Here is an 18,544-nt window from a genome sequence, read left to right as displayed (position 1 = left end):
TGTCATTGTGACTAAATAAACGTGAGATATTAAACTTTAGAATCAGGAAGATCATTTAGAATAGCCCTGTATATCGAGGATGTTTTACAAGTAGTAGCTCAATCTCTGTACTGTTTTCTGGAGGCACATAGTGGTTCGGATCTCACTTTAAACTGTAGGTCCAGTCCTGATTAGCCTTACTGTGCATACAGGGGACGTAAAACACCAACTAAATCATTCAATCGATCTGGACTGTTTTCAGAGTGAAATTTGAAATTATGTACCACTCTAACGAAAAGTTAATATCACTGAAACTATGAATTGTGGAGTTATGAATCAAACATACCTTGTCTTGTCCAGCAAAGATGAGGCCAAAAAGTCATGTTCATATGTAGAGGAAGAAGAAATTATGAAATTCTTTATTTTTTCATTTAAAAATTAATCTAGCACTCCTCCTCTGTAGACGACATTGTCACTTGAGGATTACAAACAGTGCCCAGATAATGGGCCTGTCTAATTCGCTGCACTTCTTGACACCATGTGTAGCGAACGTGCATCCCAAATGCCTGTCTGCTGCTTTCAAAGGTCATTTGATTGATTAGCATGTACCATGTGGTCATACACCACACTGTACACCGCTCCAGGATGTAGTGCAAGAGGTGCAGACACCAAATACACTAGTGACACAGAATTGATGAAATAGATGACTCAGTGTTGCACTTTGTAATCAAGTAGATGCAAAAATGCAGGGTCAAAAAAGTGCAGTGAACTAGGCTTACACAATTTTTTGCTAGTTCAAAACTTTCTGATATAGGCAAGAACAGCTGCAGAGTTAAATGCCATGTAGAGAACTTCACATTCAAAAGATGGGTTCTCCCCATCCTCCCTATTGTATCACATCGTTATGCTAGCGACAAAATTAGTCATTACACTTTTTTCTCATATACCTGATTGTTCAAATGTGGGACAGTTTGACATTGGCACAAATACCTGTTTGCTCCATTGTGGGACAGTTCACGTTCCTAAGGGTTATTTAGTTTTCCTCCCTGTACATTATCCTACTGCTCCTCATTTCTGTTTATATTTATCAGTTACTAGGGCTGAACCAATATTACTTTAACTTTTCTAATCAGGACAATTGTAGTTTCAGAATCTTGCATGCTATTGGTGCAATGTATATGTGTGTATCTAAGGCCTTTCTCACTGCTGTCAGATGCCCTCTATTGACAATAGAAACAAACTGTTGGAACCAGCGGATAGTAAAAACCTTGAGCTTCGATGCCATCTGCAGGGAAAGAGAAAAACTAATTATTCATCATTTCCAAACCTCGGTCAGCAAGTGAGAGTGAAAGATATTTTTAGAGGACAAGAAATTTATTTTACAGAACTGTCGAAGCTTCCTAGACGATTTTGCTGGTGTATTATATTATTTTTTATTGTTAATTTTCTGGATGTTAATGACAGTGGGTCTTTATTAGCATGCAGTGTTAATTGGACATTATTCATTAACTAAAGTCTGACTGCCCAAAGAATAAACTTCCGGGAACCGTGCCTGATTTTTGTCCAGTCGTACACGACACCTTTTGCTGTGAACTTGCACCTTTCGCTCGCATTTCAGGAAAAGGCAGGGAATTGGAGACCCATTTGCTTGCTATGTGGAGGCAACCATTAGGCTTTGCCATGCTTGACCTTGTTCAGAGTGCCACCTGTTTCAAAAGCGACTCGAAATGAAAAATTTGACAACGCAGAATACCAGGAGAATTTCCCCTCACCGTGGCAACTGGACAAAGCCGATTGGTTCAGTGGTTCATGTGACCCTCCCTGGTTTTCGACGGAAAAGACAAAAATATAATTTTGAAGTTTATTCTTTTGCAGAACAGGCTTAGTGCTTCTACTTATTCAGACAGTGTTTCAAGAGAGCACCTCTACTCTCGTCTTCTGGTGAACATTTTTTTTACTGGTGGTGGTGGTGGTGGGGATCTAACCTAAGACATGTGTGATTTTACTACAAATACAGTGTGTTAATAAGGTGACCAGAAATTCAGTATTAGAAGGGACAGTCCCTTTTTTTTAGTCTCTGTCCCAATATCATCAAAATGTCCCATTTTTGTGACAATGACTTATCGGCATAGAATTACTGCAACAATACACCTTTTCTACTATTACTATTAACCATGACACAGTAACATTCAGTCATGCACATCTGATTACAGTGTCGTTTATATTAGAGGTCTACTCAAGGGGTCCTGGGTTCAATACCCGGTGGAGGCACATAGTGGTTCGGATCCCACTTTAAACTGTAGGTCCAGTCCCGATTAGCCTTACTGTGTGAGACTGTTCTATTCTCAAACTGTCATGTTCAAAGTTAATATTATTTATGTTATTGATGTTGTTTTTAACTTATGCATGTTTATTTTATATATATTGTTATAATCATCTTATCACGCTGTATAAAATACAAGAAATGGAATTGATGTAACCATAGCAACGAGAAATAATAAGTACTAAAATGGTGATGGAAGTAGTGAGATTTTCTGCGCCTGTATTGTATTTATTTTAAATATAACGGTTATCGTTAATTACGCAATTTTATTTGCATTGATAATCGTTCTGCAAGTTTAAGCGCAGCGACGGTTATCAAGAGTGGCGACCCAGAAGCCAGGATTGTTCAAAAAGTGTGCAATCTTCTGAAAGTGGTAAGAATGTCTGTTGTAATGGAACAGAAATTTTGTCATATGCTGAAGTAAGACTTACGTTACAATCTTCAGTGTGCTTGTATAACGTAACTTCTTAAGTGAATCGTCATATGTGTAAAGATCACAATGGCTGATAAGTTAAAACAAAGTAAATCTAAATCGTCGCGTAAAGAAACAAACATTCAGGCTAGTACAATGACTACTTACTTTGATGCTGGTAATCCCGTAGTCGCTTCCAGTAATGCGAATACTACAGAACATGATGTTTGTTCTACAAAACCTGATAAATTATCTTGTTGTAATGATCCTGACAATGATTTGAGGTATGTTCAGTGTACACAGTGCTCGTCATGGCATCATATATCTTGTCTCAAACTTACAGTCACTCACTGGACAATTTATTCGACCACACTAGAAAATTATTATTGTAAAGGTTGCAAACCAGATTATGATCCTTTTAGTTTGCCAGCTTATCTAGAAACTCTTAACCCGAATTTTGGTGATTTGTTAAGCACTGTTAAGAGTATTCAATTGCTTATGGTCGCTTCTAATGAAGACCTCAAGACGAAATTAGAACAGTCTAATGCTGAAATGAAATCGCAGTTAGAACAGTCTGTGAAATCGCAGTTAGAACAGTCTAATGCTGAAATGAAATCGCAGTTAGAACAGTCTATGAAATCGCAGTTAGAACAGTCTAATGCTGAAATGAAATCGCAGTTAGAACAGTCTAATGCTGAAATGAAATCGCAGTTAGAACAGTCTAATGCTGAAATGAAATCGCAGTTAGAACAGTCTAATGCTGAAATGAAATCGCAGTTAGAACAGTCTATGAAATCGCAGTTAGAACGGTCTAATGAAGAACTAAAAACCCGAATGGATCTTGCTAACCAAGATATGAAATTACAGTTACAGCAATCTAATCAAGAATTTGCAGAGTTTAATGAGAATATTAAGTCTCAGTTTGAACAATTGGAATTGGATATTTATAGTAACCTAACTTCAAAATTTGAATTGGTTCATCAAGAAGTTAATACTGTTAATCAAAGATTAGACAACTTGACTTCCGATGTTAAAACACAACTTGATTCAATAGCTTCTGAATGTGTCAAGAAAAATGAACATTTGGGAAGTATTTTAAATAGCAATATTTCTCAAATCCGAACAGAACAAGACGTTCAAGGACAACAAATTTTAATAAATAAAGATTTGATTAGTGAATACGATAAATCTATTACAGTATGTTCATCCAAAATAACTGATATTAATAATAGATTATCATCGTTGGAAGTTGCTGGTAAGGAAAATGTACATTTTGGAACGTATCTTATTGATTGTAATAACAGGTTTCAACATATAGAATCTCGTATTGATGTTTTGCAAACTAATTATGCAAATTTTCAACGCAACACAAAGGGAAATTTGAAACCTCCCCTTGCACAAAATAGTTCTCAAACTAAGACATCACGTGAAAGGGCTGGAAATGCAGTTGACTCGGGGGTGACTAATTCATCTACTTATTCATCTGATGAATCTTTAACAACCCATGTGAAAACAACGTTCGATGAACCGCATGTTCGAAATCGTGTTCGCTGGAAGCGAAACAAAAGATTTATTCCAACCTGCAATGAGGAACATTATCGAAATAATATGTCACCTAATAGTGTACAGTTTAAGGATACAAGTAATTATGCGATTAACAATATGCAGACAACTTCTAGATTGAATTCTACCGTTACAAATATTGATAAATGTTCCAATGTTCAACAATGTTGTTCTGCTGATGGTGAAAATAGTTACATAAATCAAATGTTTACATACTCGCAAGAACCTAACCTCCCTGTCGTTCATCATAGTAATGTCCCTGGTGAAACGTGTGGGTTTCGTCATATTTCTTCCTTGCAGAATGAAGCTTGTAGACCATGGTTTCAAGGTGAAAGGCGTAATGCAAATTTAATGACTGGCACAAGTTGTCCAAATGCTGAAATTGGTGTTAATGAGTCAAATACAAATAACAATTACTGTGATAATCCACAAAGTCAGTTTGATCGTTGTATTTCTCCAACGTCTTTACCTGTAATTACTGTTGGGGATAGAGGAAACAGATATGTAAAGATAAATGAACTGTCTCATTTACCCAAATTTTCTGGAAAAATAGAAGACCAATCGGCTCGAGAATATCTAGAACATCTTAATTCTATGCTTGATCTTATGGGCATTCCAATTAACAAAAGGCTACAGAGTATTCAGCAGTGTTTCACCAACAGAGCTGCGTACTGGTATAGAACTCACAAACGTATGTTTTCTTCATATGACCATTTTCATAGGGAATTCATGAAACAATTTGCAAGTCCGGAAATACTACAGTCTCAGTTATCAGTATTAAGGAACAGGAAGTATGATCCTACAGTACATGGTGATTTAGAAAGCTTTGCGTTGAAAACATATTCAAATTATTGCAATTTAGTTGAGAATCCAAACGAATTGGATGTTATTCAATTAGTTATTAGCCAGTTACCAAATAATATAGCTAATAACATAACTTGTCATGAGATACGTTCTATGGACCAGTTAACAACTATGTTAAGGAAATTAGATGTTGTCCGAACTAGTAGAAGAGGACTTATTTTCCTACCGGAAGAAACCGATAATAGTAGTAAGGTTAAACCCAACAAGAATCCTGACAGCATGAAATCAAAATTTAGTGTCAAGCAAATTAATGTTAAACACACCAAAAACACTTGCTCATCTTCTACTCAGACTTCGTCGATGGATGCTCAAGTACCGTTTACTAATGAATTTGGCAATGCTAATTCAAGATATGGACAGTTTAGAGGTAGCAATGGTAGTTTTAGAGGACGTAGAAATAATCGTGGCTATTCAGGATTTACATATAATAGAAATAATTTCAGATTCCAAAGAAATAATGCATACTCTGGTATTTCCGGTGACATTACAAATAGGAATTATAATCAGGATGCTATAACTTCTCAGTTACCTAACAGTAGTCAGAATGGAAGGATTTTCTATAATAGGCAAGCACAGTATACAAGTGAGCCTGCTCTCGCTCCTACTTACAGTCAACCTGTTAATGTGACTTCATTACAACCACAAGATGCATCTACAACTTCTGGAATATCAAATTCTCCTTCTGGAAATGTATCAAAGACCTTTACACGACAATCTGGTATTGGAACATCTTACCAATCAACAACAAATTTAAATTAAAGGAGCGGATGGAAGTGCCTCGTTCACTCTGCTTTCTTTCAGAGAGGCCAAATTTGAACAAACGAAATTCATTTCAAACACAGGAAATTATGAATGTACGTGATGATAAAGACTTAATATCGGAACCACTACAAGTGAATTTTTTATTGGAATGGTTTGAAGAAGAACCTGAATGGACTGTTAGTGATTATGATATTCCGGTTCCATTAACTGAAGTTCCAGTTATTCATGGAATTATTTGTCAAATACCTGTAGTTTGTATTATAGATTCTGGAAGTCAGGCAAATGTTCTAAATTTTGACGTTTGGTGCAAACTATCGTCTTTGATTAGCAACATTAAACTGGATAACGTGGAAGATGTAAAACTCACCGGTTTTGCTGGATCCAAGAAGTGTAAAGTTGTTGGTAGTAAAATTATTAATCTGCAGATAAAGAACGAATACTTTTCTATGGAATTTTTTGTTCTTAAAGAGTTGAATGCCGATGTCATTTTAGGAGTTCCATTTTTGAGGAAATATAAAGCTGTAATTGATTTTAAGGAAGGGAATGTAAGTTTGCTAAATGATAAAGGAAAGGAAGTTTCCTCTGTTTTAACTCGGCAATGTTCTTCTACAGAAGATTTGAAGTATTGTACAAAGTCTAACTTTTGTTCCGAAGATACATTAAATGATAATGAAAGTTATTCATGTAGATTGTTGCGTGATGCGTCAACTTTGAATGATGATGTAGAATATATGCCAGCTAAGAAGTCCATTTATGAGTCTGTTTCTAGAAATGATAATTTAGACAATTTGCAGAAAGCTGATTTATTCAAACTTCTGTCGTATTATCACGTACAATTTTCAGATAAACCTAGAAAAGCAATTGTTGAACCTTACAAGATTCAATTAGATACTGTAACACCTATTACAAGCACACCTTATCCCATACCAATATCAAGGAGACTACCTTTAGAAGAAGAGCTTTCCAAGTGGGAAAAATGGGGAATTATTTACCAGGATTCTTCACCATATCTTAACCCTCTACATATAGTGCCAAAGCAAGGAGGTCTTTGGAGACCTGTGATCGATTTTAGGAAACTTAATCAACATGTTATCTCTCCACAAGTGAGAGTAGAAGCAATCAACGAACTGTTACAGAGGTTCCTAGGATGTGTTTATTTTTCTTCAATTGATTTATCATGTGGTTATTTTCAAATACCGTTGACTGAAGATTCATATCCTTACACAGCTTTTTCTTATAGAGGCAGACAATATCTTTTCCGCTATCTTCCGTTTGGGATTCGATCAGCAGTCTCAGTGTTCCAGGACAGGATGAATAAAATATTCTCCACCGATTGCAGAAATTTTGTTGTTTGTTATTTGGATGATATTCTAATTTTCAGCAAAGATTGGTCTCAACATATGCAACATTTAGAACTAGTTTTACAAAAGATAAAGGGTGTCAATATGTCTATTAAATTTTCCAAATGTAAGTTTGCTTACAAAGAAATCTGCTTCCTTGGACACATAGTGTCCGGTGATAAAATTATGGTTGATCCTGCAAAGAATTCAGCAATTATTAATTTTCCAATTCCAACAAACAAACGCTCCTTGAGAAGGTTCTTAGGATTAGCTAATTGGAGGCGAAAGTTTATTGAAGGATTTGCTGAAATGGCACAGCCTTTGTACGATCTGTTGAAAAAGGAATCAAAATGGCAATGGAATGATGTTCATGCTTCAGTTTTTGAAAACCTCCGCAAGTCACTGATATCTCCAAAGGCTTTGTATCAACCAGATTTCACGAAACCTTTCAATGTCAACACAGACGGTTCGAAGAAAGGAATAGGAGCTGTTCTATGGCAAGACTCAACTGAAAATTCTGAAGAAGGACCACGTATAATTCAATACGTTAGCAGATCTCTTAAAGGCAATGAGTTATCATACAATACTCACGAGATTGAATGCTTAGCGATATTATTTGCTTTCGAAAAATTCTACATTTACATAGCTGGAACTAAGGTGAAATTGTTTACCGATCACCAATCTTTATCTTGGCTAGAATCTACTAAAACTTTGAATCCACGATTAAATCGTTGGAGTTTGAAATTACAAATGTTTGATTATAATGTATATCACGTGCCGGGAAAATCTAATGAAGCTGCAGATGCTTTAAGCAGATATCCTGATTTAAGTACAGGTTTTCCAACTCTATCGGAACTATATGTAAATAACATAAGTCTTGATTTTCTTGACGAAGATAGTGTAACATTTTGGCAAGAAAGTCAAAATTCTGATTCTTATTGCAGTGCCATTGTACAAAAGTTACAAAATGGGAATTTGTCGAAGAATATAAAAAGGCAATATTCGATTCAAGATAATATATTATTCCTGAAACATTTGAAAGAAGACAAGTGGAAACTTGTAGTACCTATTATTGTTGTACCCAAAATTCTTCATAAATTACATGACTTACAAGGTCATTTTGGATACTATAAACTATTTAATAAGTGCAGAAGTTTATATTATTGGCCTAAAATGAAAGTTAGTATCAAGCAGTATTTGAACGACTGTCTAACATGCGCAAAAACTAAACAATCTCACACAAAAATTAGTAAGGATGAATTGCATGTATATTCTACTACTCCACATGATATGTTATCAATAGATCTTGTTGGACCTTTACCCAAATCACAAGGATATAGTTACATATTAACAATAGTTGACACGATGTCCAAATTTTTAATGGCTTATCCGTTAAGGAAGGCAACGTCACGTGAAATAATTAACAAATTCAAGCTCCAGTATTTTTACCACTATCCAGCATGTAAGGTAATATTATCAGATAACGGTTCCCAATTTAAATCACAAGAGTGGAAATTATATATGAATGACTGTAACATAAAACATATCACCACGTCAGTTTATTCGCCTTTCGCAAATCCTGTGGAAAGGTACAACAAAGAGTTAATACGATTGTTACGATTATATACTTCGCAAAATCATCAGGACTGGGTAAAATATTTGAATCATGTAACAGGACTTCTTAATAATTCCGTTTCGGAAATAACAAGTTTCACACCTAGTGAACTCTTTCTTCATCACGAATTAAAGGATTCAATTATCAGTCAAATTAACTGGCCAGATGATTTAAAGTTTGTGCCCTGGAAACATAAGTATTTTATCGCCAAAGCACGCATTAAGGAAAGATATAAGCCCAAAACTATTGAGTGTGATGCTAATAAATTGAAGATTGTCCCAGGTGATATTGTTTTAGTGAAAAATCATGAACATAGTAGTGCAATTAACAAGAAAATTCATAAGTTTATGGATTTATGGCTTGGACCCTATATAGTTGATGCTGTGAAAAACAATTATACAATTTTGATGTCTATGGATGGAAATAAGATAACAACAAGGCAGAACTTGTCAAATATCAAGAAATTTAATTGTTCTGATGAGAAAAGGGAAGAATTGCTTAAACTAATGTAATTGTCATGAAGTAATGCATAAGTAGCTGTAAATTCGAACACTAAGATGAGTATTGTAAATTTGTGAATTGGTTCATTATGTCAAGTGAACTTTCTCATTATCCTGACGAGTGTATATTAAAAGCAGGACTCAAATCTTATATATTATGTAAAAAAAAAAAAATGTTATGTTCATTTTTTTTTTCCAGGAGAAGGGGAGAGATTGAGACTGTTCTATTCTCAAACTGTCATGTTCAAAGTTAATATTATTTATGTTATTGATGTTGTTTTTAACTTATGCATGTTTATTTTATATATATTGTTATAATCATCTTATCACGCTGTATAAAATACAAGAAATGGAATTGATGTAACCATAGCAACGAGAAATAATAAGTACTAAAATGGTGATGGAAGTAGTGAGATTTTCTGCGCCTGTATTGTATTTATTTTAAATATAACGGTTATCGTTAATTACGCAATTTTATTTGCATTGATAATCGTTCTGCAAGTTTAAGCGCAGCGACGGTTATCATGTGCACAAAGTGGACTTAAAACACCAAATCAATCAATCAATATTAGAGGATTGCATCGTGGGAGCATAAGAAGTGATTTGTGTGTCAACTTTTGTCTCTCTGCAGAGGAGAAACCGATGGCAGGTCTGTTTTGAAAACACTTAGCTAACGTGTAGTGTTTCAAACATTTGTGACCTTTGTTCTTTTATATAAATGCTGCCCAAAGTTCGAAATTTCAAATGCATATTCTTCAATTCAGAGAACTTCAGTGCATGTTGTAAATATTGCTGTCCCGTTTTTACTTCAAGAAAACATGAAAAATATCCAGTTTTGTTGTTTTAAAAATCTGGTAATCTTATACGTTAATCAACTATTGTATGGTATTCCCTAGAATTCCATACTACTTTTTACTCCCATTTTTTTTTTTTTTCAGAAATGAGGACTATGAGGGTCACTATTTATATTTTGAGCCTAACAATGAAAAATCAGGAATTTGGCATTGAAAACTGCTTTATTGTTTTTCGAAGTATTCTCCTTTATGGTCAATACACTTTTGCATTTGTTCGAACCATTTGTCAAAGCAGTTTTTCCAATCTTCTTGAGACACCTCCATAATATGGTTTTTGAACGCATCAACGGCATCTTCCGCCGACGAAAATCGTTGTCCACGCAATTTATTCTTGACATTCGGGAACAAGAAGAAGTCATTGGGTGCCAAATCAGGACTGTACGGCGGACGACCCATCAATTCGATTTTTTGACTGTTCATAAAGTCTGTTGTTAGACATGATGTGGGACAGCTGCCATTGTCTTGATGAAGAATGATCCGACGGCATTTGTTTGTTTTCCGTATTTGACCGAAGACCTCTGGCAAACAAATTGTTGTGTACCATTCAGAGTTGACCGTTCTACGTTCCTCTAAAGGCACAGTTGCCACATGACCAGTTTTCCCGAAAAAACAGGCGACCATTTGTTTCGATGTGCTTCGAGCGCGAACAACTTTTGTTGGATTGGGTTCATCTTGAAACACCAATACAGTCGACTGCTGTTTACGTTCCAGCTCATATGCATATATCCATGATTCGTCACCTGTTACAATCTTATATACATCTTTTGAAGCACCACGATTGTATTTATTGAGCATTTGTTTGCACCAATTGACGCGAGCGTCTTTTTGAGTTTTTGTCAAAATTGTGTGGGATCCAACGAGAACATACCTTTCTCACAGCTAAATGATCATGTAATATTTTATATATGCTGGTGGAACTAATGCCTATGGTTGCCTCAATCTCACAGTATGTCACATGACGATCTTGCAGTATTAGGTTTTGCACAGCATCAATGTTTTCTTGAACAACAACTGATTTTGGACGACCTTCGCGAATCTCGTCGGTGAGCGAATGGCGGCCATGATTACATTCGTTATACCAGCGTTTCACAGTGGCAAAGGATGGGGCTTCATCGCCAAATGTGGAAGTAAGTTGATGGTGCACTCTTGTCTTGATAATCCACGTCGAAAATTGTAAAAAATCATCGCACGAAAATGTTCATGAGTTAATTCCATTTTATTGTTGTCGCGCAATCTCCAAGGCAACATACACAACACAAATCAAGCTATTGACAAAACATTTGAAGTACGTTATGGTCAATAATGCCAGACGATTCCGTGCAAACGTCAAATCGCACCTAACTTCAATCAGTGTTGCCAAGGCTCAAAATATAAATAGTGGCCCTCGTATACTGGGTGTTTCATAAATAAATGAGGAGTTACAAAAGTTTTTCCAAGTAAAGTATTGAACACGTTAATGAAACCAGTCCAGAACTAAAAATGTTTCTTTGTACACCTACAAATGTTGAAATGTGTGCATCACGGGTGACATCAACACGATATTCTACTTCTTGCTACACTTGTATCAACATGGACCTGTTGATAGTGTCTACGCTCCCTTAGGGCTGCGATATCATGGGGCATCAGTGAGATGAATACCCTGTCTTTGATGTCACACGGTGTAAGGTCTGGTAATTTTGGGTACCAAAACATTGCACAGCGGCTGGGATATGAACTCTCAGCTTAAGAAAACATACACGCACAATCTTGTTTGGGTTCCTCAATCATTCTGGACTGGTTTCATTAACGTTATGTTCAATAGTTTACTTGCAATAAATTTTTGTAACCCCTCTATTATTTATGAAACACCCGGTATTTGCCTGAATTTGAAATTGGGATTGTTTACAGGGTCATAGCAATAACCTAAAGTCGATTGCCTGAATACTGTATATTTTTCAAAATATTTGATAGTGTAACCATGATATTATATTCCCAAATTTTACTGTATTTTAAGTTGTTTACTATAAATTTTATTTTCAGAAAAAATATCTAGTTGAGGTTCCCCTGTATTTTGATATACTTATACAAGACTTGCTCTGAATATTTTCATGTTTGAAACAAAATAATAAAATGGCAAATTGAATGTGCAACTTGTAGTTCAATAATATATTTTTTTTAAAATCTTCTTTTGCAGGCTGTGATTTATTAGAAAATATTCCACTGACTCCTGTTATATCTGAAAACATAGACTCAGGAAAGCCAATTGTTGTTGCAGAGCCTAATAGTATAGAGGTAAGATTCTAGTGCATTTTTATAGTTTTCAGTTGATTGCATTGTTTGTATTTGTATTTTTGTTATTTGGCATCGCTTTTGTGCCATCTTTGCTCATTGCGATGATGAGGATGAGTAATCAATAGATGAAAGTAAACTCGGAAAGAATGCCCAAGTCTGGACTGGAACTTGGGAACAACCTCGGTGGCAGGATCAAAAGTTGACCATCGTAATTTCCTCTGCTATCAAGCCAGCTGTTCGCATCCTGAACACAAGCTAAATACAATGGAACCCTGTTTTTATGTTCCGAGATTTTACATTTTCCTGCATTATACATTCAATCTTGATGGTCCAAATATAGTAAAATGCTAATAAATTTTCCTTGATTTTACATTTCCCCGTATTTAAGTTTCTTCAGCTTGGTCCCCTGAAAAACGTAAAATTGAGGTTTCACTTTACATGCATATCTGATGCACATGAAGCACTACTACAATGAGACCTCAAAAGTAAAAGGTAAAGATCCCTGTGCACTTTGCACCATGCCATGAGGCATATACAGGGTAATGAAGAGTAAGACCCCACACATTCTATCGATCCCGGCCATGTTGGAGGTGATGTGGTCACCACCATACTCTAGCCACCTTTACCCCCCAGGTACCCATTTAATTGAGGCTGGATGAGCCCCAGAGTTGCTTTATGCAGGGACAATGCTGGAAAAATTCTGACTTTAGATCATCCACCCTGGAATCGAACTCGGATCTCCCACGTTGCAGTCAGATGTCCTACCGACTAGACAACTGCAGTTCCAGACCTCAACAAGGAACCTTCTATATATTTTCATTTTTATTATTATGTAACCATCTCACTCTTCCTCCCCTTCCTCGCTCTGTCTTTTTCTCCAGCCTCTAATCATTATCATTATCAATTCACTTCAGACTTGATCCATTTACTATCCTCATATTCTTTGCTCATTTATACATAACCTTACATTATCTCTTCTACTCCCATACATCCTATCTTCAATCAACATCACCATGTACACCTTTATGTAACAAAAAATAGATGACAGAGGTTGTCATAAGAATGTAAATCATGTGACATGATTGTTGATGATGATGAATTTGTACGAAAGCTATGCAGTAGTTCTTATACTCTTATTTCATTTCCAGGCTGCATGCTACAGAAGTCTAGCAAAAAAGGTTTTATTTTTCCTTAACAACAGATCAAATGTGGAGAGATGACACTGCTTGGAAACGACTGTGGATTTTGACAGTAGATAAGGTAGAATATTTTAGCATCTCTGGAAGTTATTTAGAGATGTAACTTTTTTTTACATGATGTATTATCTGGAGTATGTTCTGAAATAAAATACATAAAGAGACCATGTAAAAATAATGGCAATCACTTCAACTAAGGTTGCCAGACGTCTAGCATTCTACACCGTGGACCAAAAGTCACAATCGGATAGTATGTATTTAAAGTACAAGAACATAATATTTGCAAGCAAAATTGACTCACATGTTGTGTGGCAATAATTATTCTGTTCCTCAATAGTCAGTCATTCCCAATACTGGCGAGTGTTTTTCCAATACAGATTTGAATACTGCAGTTAAAAGCTGTACTGATATTAATTGCACAGGTATTCTTGTCCTATTTCACTCTTTAATGTATATTTTCCAGTCTAATACAGTTTCTGCATTTCCTTTTACAATAACACAATATCAAATTGTGACTTTTGGCCCACTGTGTACACTCTTGTTTTTTTTATATTCTGTAAAAGTTTTCTATTATAAATTATTTTAATGTAATGTATATTGTGTGTATTAGAATATAAAAATATATCACTGTTGTGAGTGTATAAATGCTGTTTTTTTAGTCCTGTCCAGTGTGTCCCATATTGGCAAAAAAAGTGTAACAACCCTAAATGCAACACCATTTTTGTCATGGGTAGCCCCAGTTAAAGTTGCCCTACTCGGAATTCTCTGGAGGCCATTTGAAGCAACATATTGCGCAGAAACTTAGTACAGAGGATGTGGGGAAGCAAATACTGAGGAAAAAATAGTTTAAATTTTCACCAGGTGGAAATGTGGTGCTGAAATCTGTGCACAGTGAACGCTTCATGTGACCATTGATCACATTTTCTTCCGCTTCCAAAGAGTCATTCATGTTGACATATTGAACACTGCTGTACCAACATAGCCTCAAATTACTGATTGTTACTTCAGCGCCACATTTCAACTTGGTGCTGAAAATTCAAACTACTTTTTCCCCCTCATCATTCACTTCCCCATGGTCTCCATAGACTATAGGGTCATTCCACGTCAGATCGACCAGGGCCTCCAGGTCATGTTTATTTGATTTGAATGAAAAAAATTGCAGTAAAATATATTCAATTCGCATGCAAGAAAGAAGCCAAATTTATGGGAAATGATTACTGGTGCAAAGAGTTAACCATAAAGGTCAAGCAATAAGTACAAAAGAAAGAGCATTGGGTTTAAAGTGAGACGTCATTTGCGGCAGCGTATTCAATACTACAAATTGGCCGTTGTTTTACCTTACGTAATGAATCCTGTAACAACGCTGGATTTTCGTGTGGATTATTTTACTTCGATGAGTTTGCAATGCTTTCTGCATGCACGTGGTTTTGTTTACAGAAGGTCTCAGGGTTGGTGATTTGAATTTTAGTTTTAACTAACACTGCTTTTCAAGAGAGCATCCCTCCTCCCATCTTCAGGTGTACACATTTCCTTTTGCCAGTGGGGGGATGAGGAATAAGTCTACGACAGACCTGTAATTTGCTCTAAATTTGGTGCAAATATCAGCTGATACTTCTTGGGGGAAAGAATAACAACAATGTTTAGGAGTGGCAGTGTTGCCAGCGTATTGAAAGAATGTGGAATTTCGCTTTTAGCATAAGCTTTATGGATGCAGGATGGGCCAAATTTGGCAGGAAGCATGGGGAAAAAATTGGAAGATATGTAATGCCCATCCCCAAAATTTTCGTAAGTTGTAATTTTCAGGAAAATTTGAAAATTGGGCATTACCTCCTGGATCCCACATGTTGTTAAAGTGTTCTTTTGTTATTATTAGATGCAAATGTGAAATATATCAGTAAAAAGTGGTGATTGAGGAGTTATAGTTCATTTTATAAGGTCTATCCCCTAATACTCAGAGGGACTTTTTTCAAACTACACTTGTTATTAATAATAACAATGTATATCTATTGTTTTGTAATTAGAATATGTCATACCTTCATATGTATAGAAATGAACAAAAAAGACGGAACTGATATAGTGTTGGTTTGAAGAAATGGCACGTTAATTTCTGCCACATAGTGCTCGTACATACATGGAACTGCCAGCCTGAATAGTGGCAGTGGTACACATGTGTCCTGGCCTCCTGTATTGTTCCTATTGTAGAAATCGACAAAAACTTTTTCCCTGGAAAGGATCAGAAACATTAAACAATTCCTTCCCACATGTTGCAAACTGAGCTTGTGGCTAGGTTTTCAGCATTGCTACATATTTATGGCTGTGCCATAAATCACTGAAGAAAACTGGTAAAATTTGGCCAGAATCACGTAAAATAAGAGACTGATTTGAGTCCACAGGGCATCCTCTTTTCAGGACTCAGCAGTGGACACATGTTGCTTCATGCTTGGACAAGATAAATATCAAGTTTTTACCTTAAAAGTACATTTAGAAATCCTGTAAATAAGACATGAAGACATGTCTAGGGGCCAAGTGACCAAAATCAAGATTTCGGTATAATTTGGGGGTACTAATTTTCCTTTATACCATAGTTAAATGGGTGTCCAAGGATACGAATAAACCATGCTTGCCATCTCAAGAGTGGTAGCTAATAGAAATGGCGGCCAATCCAAGATGGCGGATGTTGACATTTGAAAAAAACAACTATTTCTGAAACCAACGGTCCGATCTCGACGATCTTTTTATCAAAGGAAAGCTTAATATGTGTTCTATATTTAATGTTATGTTATGTTTTTCGATAAGAGCAACTGTTAAGTAGTTAATCACGGATTAGCAAAAACAAATCTTATTTTTTACTATTAATTTTATGTTTATTATAAATTTATTAATAATCTAGGCATCTGAGAAGAAAATGTTCCAAACAAAAATTGTAGCATAAACGCTTACCTTTAATTTGACATATTACACTTGTTGGTTTTCACCTTAGAATTCATATAAAACTAATTAATTATGTAGTGTGTGCAGCGAATCCTTCTAGACTTTAGTCCTATTTAATTACACATATTGTAACTGGTATCGACTATTGAATAGTATATTATTGCTATATACATGCAATAACATTTAATAATAATAATAATTGTTATTAGTATTATTATTATTATTATTTGTTGTTTTTGTTGTAGTAGTACTATAACTAGCCATGAATTTTGTTTACATGTTACTGATGTTCATGGAAGAATGTTATTGATTGATTGAAATTAAAATTTTAGTATACGTCAGCACTTAGGCTATTTACACCCATCACATTATACGAGGCCAAGCCCCTACCAATGTATAAAATCACCATGCATGTCTTTAAAATCTCCTTTCCAAAGGTAAAAACCGAGGCTGTACTGGGGCACTCAACACATGTATTCCTATGAGTAAAACGCAGGAGAACTTACTCGTACAACCATACAAAGGTAGCCTGCCTCCCCGATGGCTTAGTGTAACATCGTCGCCTTGTGATCAAGGGGACCCGGGTTTGATATCCTGTGGAGGCACAAAGTGGTTCGGATCCCACTTTAAACTGTAGGTCCACTCCGGATTAGCCTATCTGTGCATAAAGTGGACTTAAAAACAAAATCTCAAATCAAACAACCCTACGAAGGATTATACTGGCTGTAGGTCCTGATGCCAGAACCTCGTTTGCCTGTAAGACTGCAGTTGCCGAGGTGAAGTACGTGGAAATGAGGTTAACATTTGGGTGTGTTCAGAAGAACAGCATAACATAGTGCGTACTCTTTATTAGTTATTACAGCCGAAATGTCTGCTTTCAAGAAAGTAGAAATGTGTAAAAACAGAACATAACATAACATTAAATATAGAACACACATTAAGCTTTCATTTGAAAAAAAAAGATCGTCGAGATCCGACCGTTGGTTTCAGAGATATAGTTTTTTTTTTTTTTTCAAATGTCAACATGTGCCATCTTGGATTGGCTGCCATTTCTATTAGCTACCACTTTGAGATGGCAAGCATGGTTTTTTTGTATCCTTGGACACCCGTTTAACTATGGTATAAAGGAAAATTAGTATTCCCAAATTATACCAACATTTTGGCTGGCCCATAGACTAATGACATCTCAGAATCTCCCAGGTTTTTCTACAATGATCTCTCAATTTTCCTAATATGAATAACTGTGCCTCAATCTTAACAATAAATATTTATGAGGGTGTCTACAATTTCGTAAAAACAAAATTCCCCGACTCTTAGAACCAAGAAACAAAAGTTTCGAGACCAAAGCCATTAGGATAATTCACATATTTAAACGTGGGTGTAAGGTCACTATATTTTAAGCAACACTACATTAAGAATCACACTTAACCATGTTTTTAGAATATTCACTTCACATGTAAAAGTAATAATGGCAAGATTGACTTATGAATAACAATTTTTTTTTTCTTTTGAATAAAAAATCATAATAATTATAGCATAAATGAAGGGCTGGGGTGTAAAACATGATAAGTGATATTTTGGTAATTTCCGAGTTTTAAGTAAAATGGTTATTAGAAGCAATACTGTAGATAAATTGTTTTTGTGTTGTGTATACCAATTTCACAAAGCTTCACTGAGTCCAATGCCAATTGTAAGACATGGTAATTTCACTTGAAAATGAAGGATGGCACATTTTTCTTTGTAACTAAAAAATAACCAAAATGTCACTTACCATGTCACACCAGAGCCCTTTTATAGTAAAATTTAGTAATAAAATCTGTACTAATTCTAATATCCACCAAACACAACCCAAAAATTGCAACTAGAAAGTTGGAAATTCTAACAACCACATACTGCAGTAGATTTCTACATGAAAATAGTTCAGATCATTACTT

The 18,544-nt window shown here is 35.5% G+C and overlaps 1 protein-coding gene across 3 annotated transcripts in view; it reads left to right on the top strand.

Moving 5' to 3' along the window:
- Positions 1 to 14,317, top strand: part of Nubpl (NUBP iron-sulfur cluster assembly factor, mitochondrial) — a 49,709-nt gene extending 35,392 nt beyond the window's left edge. For all 3 annotated transcript variants that reach the window (XM_083110131.1, XM_083110133.1, XM_083110134.1), the window contains 2 exons: positions 12,386 to 12,483; positions 13,632 to 14,317. In XM_083110131.1, coding sequence (XP_082966257.1) covers positions 12,386 to 12,483; positions 13,632 to 13,703 — 170 coding nt within the window. In that variant the 3' untranslated portion in view covers positions 13,704 to 14,317. The remainder of the gene's footprint in view (positions 1 to 12,385; positions 12,484 to 13,631) is intronic.
- The last annotated feature ends 4,227 nt before the right edge of the window (positions 14,318 to 18,544 follow it).

This window comes from Lepisma saccharinum, chromosome 23 (genome assembly GCF_977018435.1).
Source record: "Lepisma saccharinum chromosome 23, izLepSacc3.1, whole genome shotgun sequence".
Taxonomy (NCBI): Eukaryota; Metazoa; Arthropoda; class Insecta; order Zygentoma; family Lepismatidae; genus Lepisma; species Lepisma saccharinum.
This window is presented reverse-complemented; position numbering and strand designations above follow the sequence as displayed.